Raw genomic sequence first — 15656 nt, forward strand, 5'->3', positions numbered from 1 at the left:
ACAGAGTCACCCCACAGCCGCCCCCCCCCCCCCCACCGGGGCCCCCCCCCCCAGCACCCCTTGTTCCCGGTATCCTTCGTCTCAACGGTGCCCCCCCTACACCCCAACACCCCCATAGACCCCACCCCACCCAATAGCAGGACGGGGTGAGGAGGTGTGTCCCCCCACAAGCCCCGCCCCCTCCACGGAACAGCCAATAGGAGCGGGGGGGCGGGGCGCGAGGCGCTGCCCCCACGTGCGCGGAGGGGCGCGGAGGGCGCAACGCATGGAGGAGGCGGCGGGGGGGGCACCGAACCCGAACCCCAACGTGGGAAGGGCCCGAATGGGGCAGCCTGCAGCGCAGCCCCCCGCCAAGGGCCGGGAGCTCTTCAGGGGACAGCGGAAGGAGTCCGAGGTGGGGACGGGGAACACAAAATGGGGCTGGGAGCGCTGAGGAGCTGCGGGTGGGGAGGGGGGGGGTCGGTTGTTCTGTGGGTGCGTGCTTCCATCCCACAGGCACGGGGAGTCCGGGGGGGTCCTGGTCCCGGGGGGGGTTCCCTGAACAGTCCCCAGGGTCACAGCGCTGGTTATCCCAGTTGTGTCGTGTCCCCCCCGCACCCCAATGCCCCCCCAGAGCCCGTGGCTGCTCCCCGCACCCCGACAGCCGGCGCAACGGCACCGGGGGACCCTGAGCCCATCGCTGCGGAGCAGCCATGACCCACAGCGGGCTCCTGTGCTGGGTGCGCCGGGGCTTCACTCCCCCCTTCGTGGCCCCCCTGATCCGATTAGTCCCGAATTCCTTCTGGGATTTAGGATCCCGAAGGGGATCCGCAGCCCTGGGCTGCAAAAACGGGGCGAAAAAAGCGGAGTTTTGGTGCAGAGCGCTCAGCCCCGTGCTGCGCATCTCGGGGGTACCCATAGGAATGGGGCCGATGCACCTCGCTCCGCCCCACAGCCAGAGGAGAGCGATGGAAGTGCCATCCACGACCCATTCAAGCGTTCCCTCCCTGGGGTTTCACGCTCCAGTTCCGCTCCCGCTGCGGGAAATGGGGGAAGCGGGGTGGCGATGGGGAGGGGGGGGGTCTGCAGACCTGGGGAGGGACGCAGGGAGAAGGGACAAGCCTGGAATTTAAGCTGGAAGGAACTGGGGAGCACAGGTGGGGCTGTGTGGATGCGTGCATGGGGCTGTGAGCTGGATGGAAGCCATGGATTTCAGACGGGAAGGACTGCGGTCCGCGCGCGGGGCTGTTGGCAGGGTAAAAGCTGCGGGTTTACGTCGGGATGAACGGGGATGCGTGAATAGGGCTGCGTGCAGGATGCAAGCCGTGGATTTAAAGCCGGGAGGTTTTGGGCTGGGGAGAAATGGAGAGCACGTGTGGAGCTGTTGGCAGGGCGCAAGCCATGGATTTGAGCGTGCACGGGGCTGTTTGCAGCCAGGGCTCGCTGCTATTTTTACGCACCACTTCCAAACACGCAGGGCTCTGTGGATTTCCCCACCGTGGAGTTCGAGTACGGGGACACCGACAGCCGTGGCGCAGAGCTGGCAGGTGGGGCTGTGGGGTGGCAGCATCCTGGTAATGAGAGAGAGGAGGGTTTAATTAACGGGGGGGTTAATGACATAGGAGCATAGGGAATGTATAGGAAACAGTGTAAAACCCCAAATCCTGGAGCTGTTTGCGAAATTACTGGGCAAAATGACTCTCCAAAAAATTCCTATGTCACTGCAGATGCAGTGGGGCAGTGGGGGAGGGGGAGAGGGGGGAAGTTCCCCTAGGAGTGGCTGTAGGGTTCCTGCATGGCTCTGGGTCCCAGTTTTTATGTCACACTGGAATATCCATGCTGTTCCCATTGCATTCCCATCCCAGTTTTAGAACTCCCTTGGGCATCCTAAACCCATCCTGTTTGATCCCATTTCGCAGAGCTCAGGGACATTGAGATATCAGCACTGTCCCCATTTGCCCCATGAGCAACCACCAGGAGAGCTGCTCTGAGGCTCTGGCTCCCATTTGGGTTATATCAGATTTTAATGCCACGCTGGGATATCTGCAGTGTTCCCATTGCCCCATGGCAACGTGAAATGGGACTGAATGGATGGATGTGGAAGCGTTGAATGGAAGCCCAGTGCCCAGTGGAGCTTCCAAAGAGAGCTCCAGAACAAGGCTGGGGTTCTGCTCCATATCTTGGGCACATAGGAGGAATTTGGTGGTGATAAGAGAGGTGAAAACCCTTCCGGTAACGGCTGACCCTGTTCCAGCAGAGCTGTACAGCTACACCGAGGAGCCCGAGCTCAGCACCAACCGGCGATGCTTCGAGGAGGAGTTTTGCCCCCAAGGTATGGGCTCTGTGTTCAGTGCCCCATGGCACAGGGCTGCCCCACGGCCCACACATCGCTCTGTGCCCTCTGCAGCGCGGGGCCGGCAGTGGCCGGAGCTGGACACAGCGCAGCAGAGGGCCCAAATCCTGCGGCTGCTGGAGGGGCTGGAGGTGGTCAGCAGGGAGCGGCGGCTGCGGGCGGCACGGGCCATCCTCTACCTGGCACAGGGTGAGCACCAGGCCCAGCTCTGTCCCAGAAGGATCCTGAGGGGTCACAGGGCAGCATTCGCTGACCACATTCCTCCCTGGGCCTCCCCAGGAGTGTTTGGAGACTGTGAGAGCGAAGGCGATGTCCTGCACTGGTCACGGCACAACAGCTTCCTGCTGTACCAGCTGGGCACCTTCAGCGCCTTCCTGGAGCTGCTCAGCATGGAGATCGAGTGAGAGGGCGCCGCAGCTCCCACCTTCCTCACCCTCCTTTTCATCCTATTCTCCTCCGCAGCCTCCTCTTCATCTCAGTCTTTTTTCCATCCTCATCTTCCTCTCTTCCTCATCCTTCATCTTATTCTTTCTCCCCATCCTTCACCTTCTTCATCTCATTCTCATCTTCCTCACCCTTATCCTTCCTCACCCTTCATCTTATTCCTCTTCATCATCCTTACCCTCTTCATAATATTCTCATTCTCCTCACCCTCTTCTGTCTTATTCTCCTCATCTTCTTTGCCCTTGTCTTCATTCTCCTCACGCTCTTCATCTTATTCTCGTCCTCCTCTTCTTCATCTCCTTCCTTCTTTGATCCTCCTCCACTCTCCTCTTCTTCACCTTATTGTCCTCATTCTCCTCCTCCCTCTCATCTTATTCTCCTCACCTTCTTCGTCTTCCTCTCCTCCCTGTCCTCCTCACTCTCCTCATCTCATCCCTTCTCCTCGTTCTCCTCCCCGACCACCACGGCTGTATTTTGGGAGTGGGCTGGGGATGAGGAGCCGCCCCGCTGAGCTCTTCCCCTTCCCCACAGCAACAGCCAGGCATGCAGCAGTGCGCTGCGGAAGCCAGCCATCTCACTGGCCGACAGCACCGAGCTCAGGTACCCGTGGTGGCACTGGGATCCGCTGGGGACAATGGCTGGGGACCACGTGTCACGTCCCCACCGCGCTGTCCCATAAGGGTGCTGCTCAGCGTCATGTACCTGCTGGTGGAGAACATCCGTGTGGAACTGGAAACGGATCCCCCAGAGTGGAAATCCTGCCGGGAGACCTTCAGGACAGAGCTGAGTGAGCCACGGGGGTCACGGCATCCTTCGGTGGGGACAGCCCTGCGATGGGGACGGCCCCAAGCTCACTCCTGCTCCCTCCCTGCCAGGTTTCCCCATGCGCTCCGATGAGCCCTTCGCTCTCTTGCTCTTCACCATGGTGACCAAGTTCTGCAGCGGCCATGCTCCACATTTTCCTATGAAGAAGGTCTTGCTCCTGCTCTGGAAGGTGCTCCTGGTGGGTGCCCAATTTCCTTTTCCAGGCACTGGGAATGCAGGGGATGGTGGTGGATGCAACCCAGTGCTTAATCCGAGCACAGTGGGGCAACGTCATCGAGCTGTAGATGTCCTTGTCATCGCAGTTGGAGTGGGTGACCTCTCAAGGTCCTTTCCGACTCCAACCATTCCGTGATTTAGGATGGCACAAGGTGAACGATTTCTTTTGGGATTTCTGGGATGCAGGGTGCAGAAGAAGGCTGGAGAAATGCTGTGCTTTCTTCCTTCTCAACTCCCCACTTTGATAACCTCCACCTAGAAGCTCCGAATTGCTGCGCAGCCCTGGGGCTCATCCCCTCCCCACTCTGCCACCTCTCTCCTTGGTCCCTAGTTCACGCTGGGAGGATTTGAAGCCCTGCAGATGATGAAGGTGAGGAGGAGGGAGGAGCTTGGGCTGCCACCCCTGCCCGAGGACAGCATCCAGGTGATGCGCAGCATGCGTGCCGCCTCACCGCCCACCTGCTCCATTGAGCTGGCTGAGCAGCAGCAGAAGCGTGGGCACCGCAGTCGGCGGGTAAGGGCTCCTCCTTGGGCATGGCCAACCCTTCTCCAACGGGTTTGATCCCATTTTCCTCCCCCTTTTCTAAGCATTTTTCATCTCATAAAAGCTGAAAAATAAAAAGCTGCTGCAGATCAGCCCTGTGAAGCACTCAAGATGGAGGAAGCGAGCAGACAGCCCTGACCCTATGGCAAAGGGCTGATAAGCGCTGAGACCAAAGTGCTTGCAGCAAACTTGTCTTTTTTTAGCTCAGTTCCTGGTGTTGTGGTGGTGTGGTCAGAGGATGAAAATGCTTCTTTTGCTGGGGGGGGATGTTGGGTGGTAGCCCCAATAATTAAAACAGAAAAGGAGGTGACAGAGAGTTTGTTGTACAGAGAGGGATTGTTTCTTGTCCAGCGCTCTGGTGGCAGCCAGAAGGGAAATTCTCACCCAGGGCACATCTGGGAGTTCAGCCCTTTAGGATGGAGATGTCAGGAGCTGTTGGCTGGGAGGAAACTGGAATCCATGGTGTGACATTGATTTCTCCATCCGCTTCTGCTGCAGCCCCTGATGAAGCAAGACAGCCTGGATATCTACAACGAGAGAGACCCCTTCAAGAATGATGAAACAGGAGTTGATGAAGAGGAGGGTGATGAAGTGGATGGTGGGATCGAGGGGGAGCTGGACCTGATGGAGCGGGATGCTCTCCTCCCTACCATACCAGCCCAGCGCCCTCCTATTGAACGGGTGTCGTTCCCCAAAGGGCTGCCCTGGGCCCCCAAAGTCAGGTAGATTGTGGGGTGTCATTGCCATCCTCCCTAGCCCTAGCCAAGTGTGGCCAGGGCTGGCCAATGCATGGAAATGCCATGTGGGGAATCCCAGGTGCAATGGGAAGGGATAGGGAGCGTGGGCTGGGAGCTTTCCCAGCCAGCTGCAATGGGTCTAGGTAGGGCAGTGCCCTGGGTTAATTGCGGTTAATGAGCATGGCCCTTATGCACCGAGTGGGACTCGCGTGTGGCCAAATGAAATCTTCTTGAGGGGCCTTGTGTAGAGGGCGAGAAACAGGAGAAACACGGCGCAGCATGAAGGATTGGTGCTATCCCTTCCAAGGCCAGTTCTGCTACGTATGATATGGGGGTGGAAAAGAGGGTGAAATCCTCAGTCCCATCCCTCAAATCCACGTGAGCTTTTTGCTGCTGATCTCATCCTGTGAAACACAGGAGCACACACGATGCCATTCCGCTCCATGTCAACATGCTCAGCTCTGGTTTTGGTTCACATTGTTCCCAACCAATGTGAGCAATGGTGGCTGTAGTCAGCAGCTATGAATACCTCTAGAAATTGATCCTAGAAAGCTAAAAGTTTCTTGTCCTGCACCATGCTCTTTCTTAGCAGTTCAGATATATGTGCGTTTTCCTCCTTGTTTTCATTTCTCTGCTGCTCCATCAGGCAGAAGGACATTGAGCATTTCCTGGAGGCAAGCAGGAACAAATTCATCGGCTTCACTCTGGGACAGTGAGTGTCACGTGTGAGGGGCCACCAGAGCCTGTCCCCCAGCTCCCCTCGGTGCCATTTATCTGCCAGCAGGCGTCCACAGAGACTGGGCTGTGTGTGGAATGTGTGATGTTCGTATGTGATAGAAGTGCCCCACATCTCCTCTCCAGTCTTGCAGTCATAGAATTATTAAGGTTGGAAAAGGCCACTAAGATCATCAGGTCCAACCATCAACCCATCATCACCATGTCCCCAGGTGCCACATTGCATGGTTCCTTTTGGAGAAGAAATTGTTCCTAGTAACCTGAAGGACCCCTGTTGCAATTTAAGGGCATACCTCCCATATTATCTCATCCTAGCCTTGTATTTACCTTCTGCCTTCCCCTCCAGGGACACTGAGACCCTGATAGGGCTGCCACGGCCCATTCATGAGAGCGTGAAGACACTGAAGCAGGTGAGACAATGGCTCTAAGATGGGATCAGACCAATGGGGATCTCAGAGAAATGAGGGAATCTTTGGCCAAGATCACCATGGCCATAGAGAGACTGCAGGGCATCGAGTTTCATATGCAGCAGCTTTGATGATGCATCATTCACAAAAGGTTTGGAGTTGCTTATGTGCGTGCTGTCAGCCCACAGTAAAGGTCTGATGGAGATTCAGTCCTCAGCAAGCTCAGCAAATGCTGTCGTTGCTTGGTGTTGCATCCTGTAGTTGTATCATTGCTCTGCCTCTGTGTATTTTGCCAGCACAAGTACGTTTCCATCTCAGATGTCCAGATCAAGAATGAAGAGGAGCTGGAGAAGTGCCCCATGTCTCTGGTAAGATGTGCTCCCCATCACTACGTGGGCACAGGGAAGAGATGCCACAGAAACCTGTACCTTCTGGTCACACCTCCAATGCTCTCAAACACCACATCGTGACCCAATCGTTAATTCCAATCCCCTAGTTGATAATTGAGGAGATAATAGGGAGATAATTGACATATCTCAAGTGTGCAGACCAGAAATACTTTTTTTCCCCCTTGTTTTTAATGTTTCCCTGTGCTAGGGTGAAGAGGAAGTCCAAGAAACCCCTTGTGAGGTCTTGTATCGAGCCATGCTATACAATCTCCCCCAGTATATGGTAAGCCTGTGTTTCTTAGAAATAAAATAGAGTCTGTGGGTGTTTGGGATCTGAACGCTGGGATTTTGGTGGGAATCCAGAGCAGAGCTGGGTAGAAAGTCATCTCCGAGAGGAGGGTTCCATAGGATCAAGGGGGGCAGATAACCAGGAGCATGGTCCAGTCTTTGGAGATAGGACAGCGGGCATCCCTTCCGGCTTTCCTATGGCTTCAAGAGATTCCCACACAGTACAATTTAAAAAATTCAAAATTCAGCTGTGTTAAGGTGCTTTTTGGGCACCTACAGTCTATCTGTAGGGAGAGACAAACATTTAAACACATTAAGCTGCAGCACTTTTATCCGTACCACTAGAGCTCAGTGCATCAACTCAATACAAAAGGTGAGCTGCCCTGCTGCCTGCAGTTGGGTACAGAAGGAGAGCTGAGCGTTGGCATAGCTGGCCCATCACCATGAGGGGACCTTGGGCTGGTGGAACCTTCTAGAGCTGGCTTGAAGTTGTCCAGTCTCAAGGAAAAGGAAGGGATTCCATTCCTCCTTTGCCTCCACACTTGCCTCCTCTGCAGATCGCTCTGCTGAAGATCCTCCTTGCTGCAGCACCCACCTCCAAGGCCAAGACTGACTCCATCAACATCCTAGCAGATGTCTTGCCTGAGGAGATGCCGTAAGTCCTCAAGGAAATACCTCCAGCTGTTTCAGCCTTGGACCAAGTAGGAAAGTTGGGGGTTGCAAAGAGGTTCAGGGGGCCCCAGAGGTGGGCACGGAGCTCCAGATGTGGGGATGGCCGCATGGTCCAAGGGATGTGGGTCAGTGATGGTCCCATCAGGTTGATGGTTAGCCTTCATCTTCCTCCACTGCGCCAGCATCACCGTCCTGCAGAGCATGAAGCTGGGGATTGATGTGAACAGGCACAAGGAGATTATCGTGAAGAGCATCTCGGCGCTGCTGCTGTTGCTCCTCAAGCACTTCAAGCTGAACCACATTTACCAGGTGAGCACCGAGGAGGCACGGTTGGTGCTCATGGGGTTGGTGCATCCTTACAGGAGCTCTCCAGGAAACGTTTCCAAGAGGAGCTGTGGACTGTAGGGATGAACCCTAGCCCTGGGACATGATTTTCAGAGTGTTACTCATGCAGAAATAACCTGCCTGCAATACATCTTTGGCTGTGTGTTGACAGGGTGGTTTCCACTCATGTGGAAAGAGCTCTCGGATTTGTGGAAGAACACATGCTGTGGTTAATCAGGTTAGAATTCTGGAGATCTCGGGAGAAAGAGCCTCTCCTGGCAGCGGGGTGGGGAGGAGTTAGGGAGATCCCTCCTGCTCTGCCCAACCTCCATGACGAGCAGTGGGGCTGGGCAGGACTCATGAGCTCCTCAGCAGGGTTGAACTCTCAGGGCTCTGGTTTCAGTAGAACCAGCTCAGGGTCCTAGATGCAGTTTGATTTGTGTTAAAATTTTTCTTTTTTTTTTTTTCCTTTTTTCTTTCTTTCCTTTTTTTCTTTTTTTAATTTTCTTTTTTAAAGAGGTTTCTCTGTGATACAAACCCATGCATGCTGTGACATGGGAGGATTAACAGAAATCCATGTATTGGATTGGATTGGATAGAATAAAAAAAAAATACATTTTTTTCCAATCTTACCTTTGTTCCACGTTCCCCTGTATCCCAGTTTGCATTCAGTCCCTTTTTTCACACCAAAGCAGCTCCTGGCATTTCTTCTCCTGCGTGGCAGCACTCCTGCAGACCACTGTTAGGTCTGGAGAAGGTGTGTTGTTGGGTTTCGTTAATTTTTTTCCCATTAGTTCTGATTTTGGGTTAGATGTCCAAGCTTCTCAGGCTGCTGGCTGCTCTTTGTGATGCTGATCTGTGCAAACTGGTCTAGGGAGTCTGCTTTAGCAGAGGGGTTGAAATAGATGATCCTCTGAGGGCCCTTCCAGCCCCTACATTCTGTAGAAGCCAGAAGGGAAGTTACCCCATATCTTTTGTAGTAGTTAATCTCCTCCTTTTCCTTCCATATAGAATATTTTCCAACAGCTTTTACCTTGAAAGGCGACCTGCAGTCGCTGAGTGCACCTCTTCCAAAGTCTTGCCATGAAATTCTGCATGGCAATGCACTTTCCCAGCTGCTGGGAGTCATTGTATGCGATGCAAGCCTTATACACAGCAGACTTGTGCACAAGATGGTCTGCCAGGTTCAGAGCAAACCATCCCAACTGGAAATGGCAATTCCCAGCACGTGCTTCCAGTTGTTCCCGTTGATGCTGACCCGTTTCGCTTCTCTCCCCCAGTTTGAGTACGTGTCCCAACATTTGGTGTTTGCCAACTGCATCCCGCTGATCCTGAAGTTCTTCAACCAAAACATCATGTCCTATATCACAGCCAAGAACAGGTACAGCTCGTACACTGTGTGGCACTGAACCTTCTCCATGCCAGATGCTTTCCCCAAAAAAACCCCATTTATATATATGAATAAAATGTACGTGTAGAGTACATTTTATTATTACACACATATGTTATATATTAGATATGTGTACATTTGAGGGTTTTTTGGTTAGCTACTCTTACAAAGGCAGTAGACCCAGAAGGCTTGGAAATCTTCTTGGGCAAGACTCGATGCCCTTGCCACGCATTATCTTGCTGATAATATTCTTGCTGTCAGATATTTCCATTTTAATCTAAAATTTGCTTTTTGTATGAGTGATTTTTTGTTTTTTTTTTTGTTTGTTTTTTAATATGCACACAAATAACTGATCTGCCATGTCCTGATGGATCCACTTCCTCCGCGTCCCCACTAATGCATGCCTGGGAGCAGGGAGGGCTCCGCTCGTTAGGCCCACGTGCCGACTGTCCTTAATGAGTCTGTTCTTTCTCATCTTCCACAGCATCTCTGTCCTGGATTACCCACACTGTACAGTCCACGAGTTGCCTGAGCTCACTGCAGAAAGCCTGGTAAGCAAAGCAGAGCACTTGTGACAGTATTGCTCTATGCAGGCGGGCGAGGAAGGATTTTTCTTTTATTCCTTGTGTTCTTTGCATCCAGCCAGCCCCCAAAATAGACCTTTTCCTGGATGAAGACTTGAAAATTTCTCTCCTTGCTGCTGCTAAAATCTCGAGCCTCTGTTGTTTTCCTTGGCTGTGAACACGTTGCAATCATAGAAATAAAGGGAAAGGCTTCCTATGGTTTTGATGAGCCAAAGTTGGCCCGATGGGGACATCTAGTGACACATCGCTGTGAGCTCTGGTGGCACACAGTGTATTTTTTCCTTTTATTCTTGTTTCCTTTTTTCCTCTCCCTTGTTTCCTTTTTTCCTTTTTTTCCCCCCCTTTTCTTCTTTTTTCCCTTTTTATTTTCTCCTTTTTTCCTTTTTTTTCCTTTTTTCCCCCTTTTTCTTTTTCCCCTTCTTTCTTCCTTTCTCCCTTTTCCTTTCTCCTTTTTTTTTTTTCTTCTCCTCCCTTCGTCCTTCTCTTTTTTACCCTTCTTTTTATTTTTACTACTATTTTTTTTCTCCTTTCCTTCCTTTCCTTCTTCACTTCCTTGTTTTATTTATTGCCTCCAGGTCCAGCAATGACGCCAGGTCTATTTCTATAAAAATCCAGTGCCCATTTATAGAAATCAAACACACCCTGGTTCTTCAGTGACGTCTGCGCATGTAGTTTCTGTTCCTTAGCCAATATTTTATGCTGTTTTTCGTTTGTCTTAACTCCGATGCACTGATTTAACATCACAGCCCTAACACATTTCCTAGCAGATGTGACAGATGATGATGCTTTCAGGAGGCTGCACACAGGAGGATGTGCTTGGTTTGCTTCTGTGGAAAACTAGGACATGCTCACCAGTGCTGTTTCCAGAGTAGGGACTGTGGGAACTGCTGCTCTTACACAGGAATGGACAAATAACTCAGCTGCAGTATCCAGAGGTGGTCGTGTTGGGAGAAGCCTCCTGCACAGCCATGGCCTCTGCTGGCAGAAAAGGGCATTTGCTCAGAGTGGCTTTCACCAGATCCCAGAATTTAAGTGCCTTCTATCAGCAGATCCCTTCTTTTTTGACCTCCAAAGTATGATACGCGTGCCGCTGCTTTCACCATTGCTTACTGGGATGATATGGTTGGTGCTTGCCTTTAAGAACAAAGACATCATGCTGACAGCATTTTCTTGGGTAAATCTTGTTTTCCAACACTTCCATCAGTGTCTAATCACACTCTCCACCTGAGGATGCCCAGAAGGTGGAACGCTCAACAGGCTGTGATTTTTCCAGTGGTCATTAAGGCTGTAGCCTGCTGTAAGTGGCCTATAAAATAAGGAGCAATTGTTTCTGCTCTTACCCAAATAGGTTATTTGTGGGACACTTGAGCCAGTGCTCAGCGCTGTGCAAGCAGAAACCAAGTGGCTGTGCTGATGGAATTAGTGCTCAGATGTGCCACGGGCACCACTTCCACACACTGGTGCTGGGGGTGCTGACATGCAGCTCGTATTTAAAGTAATGCATGGGCTGCACTTAAGGTGGAGAGGATCTTTGCTGTAGAAAAATCTTGTTCTCCCAACAGAAATGTTGCTGGTTTCCATCCTTCATTATTTTGTCATTTCTTCTTGTTTATCCGTACTGTCTTCTAAGCATGTAGTAATTTACAAATTGATTTATATAACTGGCAACAAAACGTTTGCTAAGCAGTGATGACTGGGCTGTAATTTGCTTGGCAGACAATCAGTACAAATCTCCTAAAACACACGTTTCCCATGGCAAAGCAATGTGATTTCTCTTGGATAACACTCTAAACCAAAGCACAAATTAAAGCACTGAGGATTCTTTCCAGAAGGGTTTCCCTGTCTCCGTGTGCCATCGGCAGTGTGATGGTGAACCCTCAGGCCTCTGCTTTCCCCTCTTTGCTTGCAGGAAGCTGGAGACAACAACCAGTTCTGCTGGAGAAACCTATTCTCCTGCATTAACCTGCTGAGGATCCTCAACAAGCTGACCAAGTGGAAGCACTCGAGGACAATGGTAAGGAGGATCACCATAGTAAAGTTGCCAAGGAGGCAATTTGTTCCTTCATCCAAGCCACTGATGAATGAGTGAAGCCAATGTGGACAACAGGGGACCCAATGTTGACATCTAAGGACAAAGACCAGTTCTTTGTCTTCCACATGCTTTCACAAAGTGGTGCCGCCCGGAGCTGTGCAGGCAGCAGCATTTCCACTGTTTTGTTGAGCTCCCTGCACTGACTTCCAATGCCTTTTTTTGGCAGATGCTGGTAGTCTTCAAGTCGGCCCCGATACTGAAGCGAGCTCTGAAGGTGAAGCAGGCCATGATGCAGCTGTACGTTCTCAAACTTTTGAAGATCCAGACCAAATACCTGGGGCGCCAGTGGAGAAAGAGCAACATGAAGACCATGTCGGCCATCTACCAGAAGGTGCGGCACCGCATGAACGACGACTGGGCGTATGGCAACGGTGAGTTGTGCTGGGAGGAGTCCTGGTCATGGGCAAGTTTAGCCCTAGGGCCTGCTGGAACGCTATAAACTTGCTTGGGCCAGCACCTGGGTTTTCTTTTTCTGAAGCCTTAATGCACCATCAGGAGGGAACTAATCGCATGAGGAATAATCGGATCGGGATGGGATGCAGTCAGCTCGGGTCTCCAAGATGAGTTTCTACCAAACCCAGGCCTCCATTTCCATTTTCCCAAAATTGATTGCTTTCACCACTGAGGCACCAAACTGCTCTGCACCAAACTTGCATGCCTGGGATGGCCACAGGGGGCCATCCAAGCAATTGGCCCCATACTTCACACCAGAGAGACGATGTTGGTTACAGCCCAAGGTTGTGAATCCATAAGCTGAAGCAGAGGCTGGACATGCTGGTCTGTTTAAACAGCAATTCTGTGCTCTAAATCTGTATTTTTAGAAGGCTTTTCCATCCTTTGAGCACTGCTGAGACCTTGGCATGAATTTTTTAAATCTTTATGGAGCAAATGATTTGTTCATGTAGAGCTAGAGCTCCTAAAGGGCAAGTATAAAACACTGCTTTTTTGTGTTTACACAATATTATCATATTTAAAGTACTGTGGTTATTACAGTCAATTGTTAGTTTTCCAACACTGTTAAATTTGCCCAAATTTTCAATTTTTTGTTTTTTTTTCAATAGGCTACAATGAACTTTGTGATGTTTTAGCAGTGTGCTTTAAATCTTGGTCTCTCCTTTAGAAGTCTGTGGAGATTCTGAGTAGAAGCGATGAGGCCTTTCCAAACAAAGTAGCTTTGTAATTGCACAGAGTCCTCCAAGCAGACAACAGAAATAACTGCGTTTCTACAGGCAGCTTTCTAACTGCTTAATTTACAAGCGATTTTAATACGTTTCAGTTAATTACTTCAAATTAAAATGCTTGCATAATGGGAGCTCGCTACGAATAATTATCACAGAATTAAGAACAACAAACTGGTGAATAACACAAGCGTGTGATGCTGTAAAGCCTTCATCCTTCCTTTTGTTCAAACCTTCTTTTTTTTCCGCCACGCTACGGTCTTGCTCGATCTTAAACCTAGATATTGATGCGAGGCCGTGGGACTTCCAAGCTGAAGAATGCACACTGAGAGCCAGCATCGAAGCCTTCAACAGCCGCAGATACGACAAACCTCAGGATTCAGAGTTTGCACCGGTGGACAACTGCCTGCAGAGCGTGCTGGGGCAGTGGCTGGAGCTCCCTGAGGACTTCCACTACTCCTACGAGCTGTGGCTGGAGCGGGAGGTGTTTTCCCAGCCCATCCGCTGGGAAGAGCTGCTGCGCTACCAGTGAGAGCCACCACGTCAGCCGTCCCATCGAGCAGGGACTCCAGGTGCTACACAGCGAGGAAAGGAAGATCATTTTCAGTAAAGCTGGAAGAAAATCACCTTCTTAGGGAGTCCAGGCCTCTCTGTAACCATCCAGTCACCTCGACTCTCGTTTTCTTGGAGGTTTTCCCTTTGTTGTGACCTCTTGGAGGCCATGAGGTACCAACAGAGCTGCATGGAGGCCGAGGACCAGGTTCTGGCATCTCATTCAGGAGTGGCCTCACCTGGTTTTCACTGCAGATTTACAACTGTGTATGAGAGATCTGAGCCTGTGCTGTCCCTTAGCTCGTTAAGTCTGTTGTAAGGGTATCTGAGCCTTGATAAGTCTTCATCTCACCCAGATGCCTCAAGCTGAGCTGATGTGTTTTCATTTGTTCATTTATGATGATGTGCTTCAAGCACCACACTGCTATGATGAAGTAAAAAACACAAAATAGGTGGCACCATCTGTGACAGTCCCAAGTAGAGTTGGATGACAAAGGGGATGACATTACCACTTGTCCCCAGGGCAGCATCACTGCTGGGACTGTTCAGCAGATTTACACGGTTTTTGCATTGGTCACTAGGGATAGTAATGCATTTACCTTTACCATTGCTCCACTTCCTTCACCTCTGCTCATCGCTAGGAGAATAAAATGAACAAAGAGCTTGCATGGCAAAGAGCTGCAGAGGAGGCTCACTGCCATGTTTCTCTCTACCTGCTGTAAGTCCAGAATTATTGGCCCAGAAGTTACTGACTCACGCTATAGGATGTCTACACATGACACAAAAAGCCTTTTTTTTCATCAAGCAAGATGCTCCATTACAAAGTCCATACGGGGAAATAAAATGCAGCAGGCTGATTGTTTCTGAAAGATAATTACTGCAACGTTAGGTTTCCAGAGAGCTTTCTTCATTGCTCTTTACCCTTTGCAGCCCTACAGGAGACAGTCTTCTGGAAAATAACCTGATTTTTGCACGGGTTTTTGGTTCTCTGGGAGGATGTTTGTGCCGAGTCTTAAAGTGGGGAAGAAGAGTGCTTTAGGTACCACTTTGCTGCCATCATATGACAGAAACAGCAGATGGTGCAGTCCAGAACGTTCAGACTCACACAACGAGCTGTGAGTATGGTGACAGGGTATGAAAGATCATAAGAGATGAAAGATTGTATCTTTTTCTACAGAATGTTGTCAGCCATGCACAGGGAATCCTGGTCTAATTTTTCCTCCCTTATGAAATCAGTTTGTCCAAGAAAAATGTGTCAATATAGTGCAAGCAAAAGTGGGTTTCTCCCCCGCTGTGCTGCTACCGATGCAGTGAGCATGCAGGTGAACCACAGGTATTTGTCATGGCAGGATTTGTGCTTATTGCTGTGGAATTGAATTGAGAATGTTTCCTTGATGTGGTTTGCAAAAGGCACTTTTCAAAGAGCTGCCATTAGTAAACCCGCTCACCCTTTTTAAGAATGCTTCTGTTCACAATAAACCAGAGTGACTTTTCAAGTCCATTCATTCACGTGAACTTTTTTCTTTGTGCACCTTAATTTACATCCTAATTTTGGTTGGTTTTATTTCCTTTTAGAACTCTCCCTTCAAACTAACCCAAGAAATCAGGTCTGTTGCATAAGGGGTAGAAATGCAGCTATTATGTGCAATCATAGAACCATAGAATCACCAAGGTTGGAAAAGACCTAAAAGATCACCCAGTCCAACCGTTCACCTATTCCCAATAGCTCCCACTAAACCACGTCCCTCAACACAATACCACTGGTGTCAGCCCCATGCTGCAAATACAGAGCCCAGGACTACCAGGACAGCTCAGGATTTTCTCTGAGATGATTTCTCTGATTTTCCTACCAGATGTACAGCTTTCCTCATTTCCCTGCAGGTCAGCATCTTGTAGCTGGGATTACTGAACTCACAAACTTAGAAAAGCCTTTTGTATTTGCCTCAA

The 15656-nt window shown here is 50.5% G+C and overlaps 1 protein-coding gene and 1 long non-coding RNA gene across 6 annotated transcripts in view; one reads left to right on the top strand and one right to left on the bottom strand.

Moving 5' to 3' along the window:
- The first annotated feature begins 260 nt into the window (after positions 1 to 260).
- Positions 261 to 15214, top strand: STRIP2 (striatin interacting protein 2). 3 transcript variants are annotated; one of them, XM_042872348.1, is made up of 21 exons: positions 261 to 394; positions 1457 to 1526; positions 2237 to 2311; positions 2387 to 2521; positions 2612 to 2732; positions 3308 to 3376; positions 3457 to 3563; positions 3652 to 3779; positions 4149 to 4331; positions 4860 to 5083; positions 5745 to 5810; positions 6180 to 6243; positions 6537 to 6608; positions 6838 to 6912; positions 7475 to 7572; positions 7772 to 7898; positions 9194 to 9294; positions 9788 to 9854; positions 11797 to 11901; positions 12146 to 12350; positions 13439 to 15214. In XM_042872348.1, the coding sequence occupies exons 1-21, from the start codon at positions 266 to 268 to the stop codon at positions 13687 to 13689; spliced, it is 2472 nt and encodes an 823-aa protein (XP_042728282.1). In that variant the 5' UTR covers positions 261 to 265; the 3' UTR covers positions 13690 to 15214. The 3 variants fall into 3 exon arrangements, with proteins under 3 accessions (XP_042728282.1, XP_042728283.1, XP_042728284.1); XM_042872349.1 differs by having other exon boundaries at positions 4149 to 4187; XM_042872350.1 differs by lacking the exons at positions 261 to 394; positions 2612 to 2732 and having other exon boundaries at positions 1430 to 1526.
- The window catches only part of LOC122180610, a 32998-nt gene continuing 18015 nt past the window's right edge, over positions 674 to 15656 (bottom strand). For 2 of the 3 annotated variants that reach the window (XR_006179192.1, XR_006179188.1), the window contains one exon: positions 1081 to 1550. This is a non-coding gene — a long non-coding RNA (uncharacterized LOC122180610). The other variant, XR_006179189.1, reaches the window with a different exon arrangement.

The sequence above is a fragment of the Lagopus leucura genome, unplaced genomic scaffold (assembly GCF_019238085.1).
Source record: "Lagopus leucura isolate 7727_CA_CO unplaced genomic scaffold, USGS_WTPT01 Super-Scaffold_100008, whole genome shotgun sequence".
Lineage (NCBI taxonomy): Eukaryota > Metazoa > Chordata > Aves > Galliformes > Phasianidae > Lagopus > Lagopus leucura.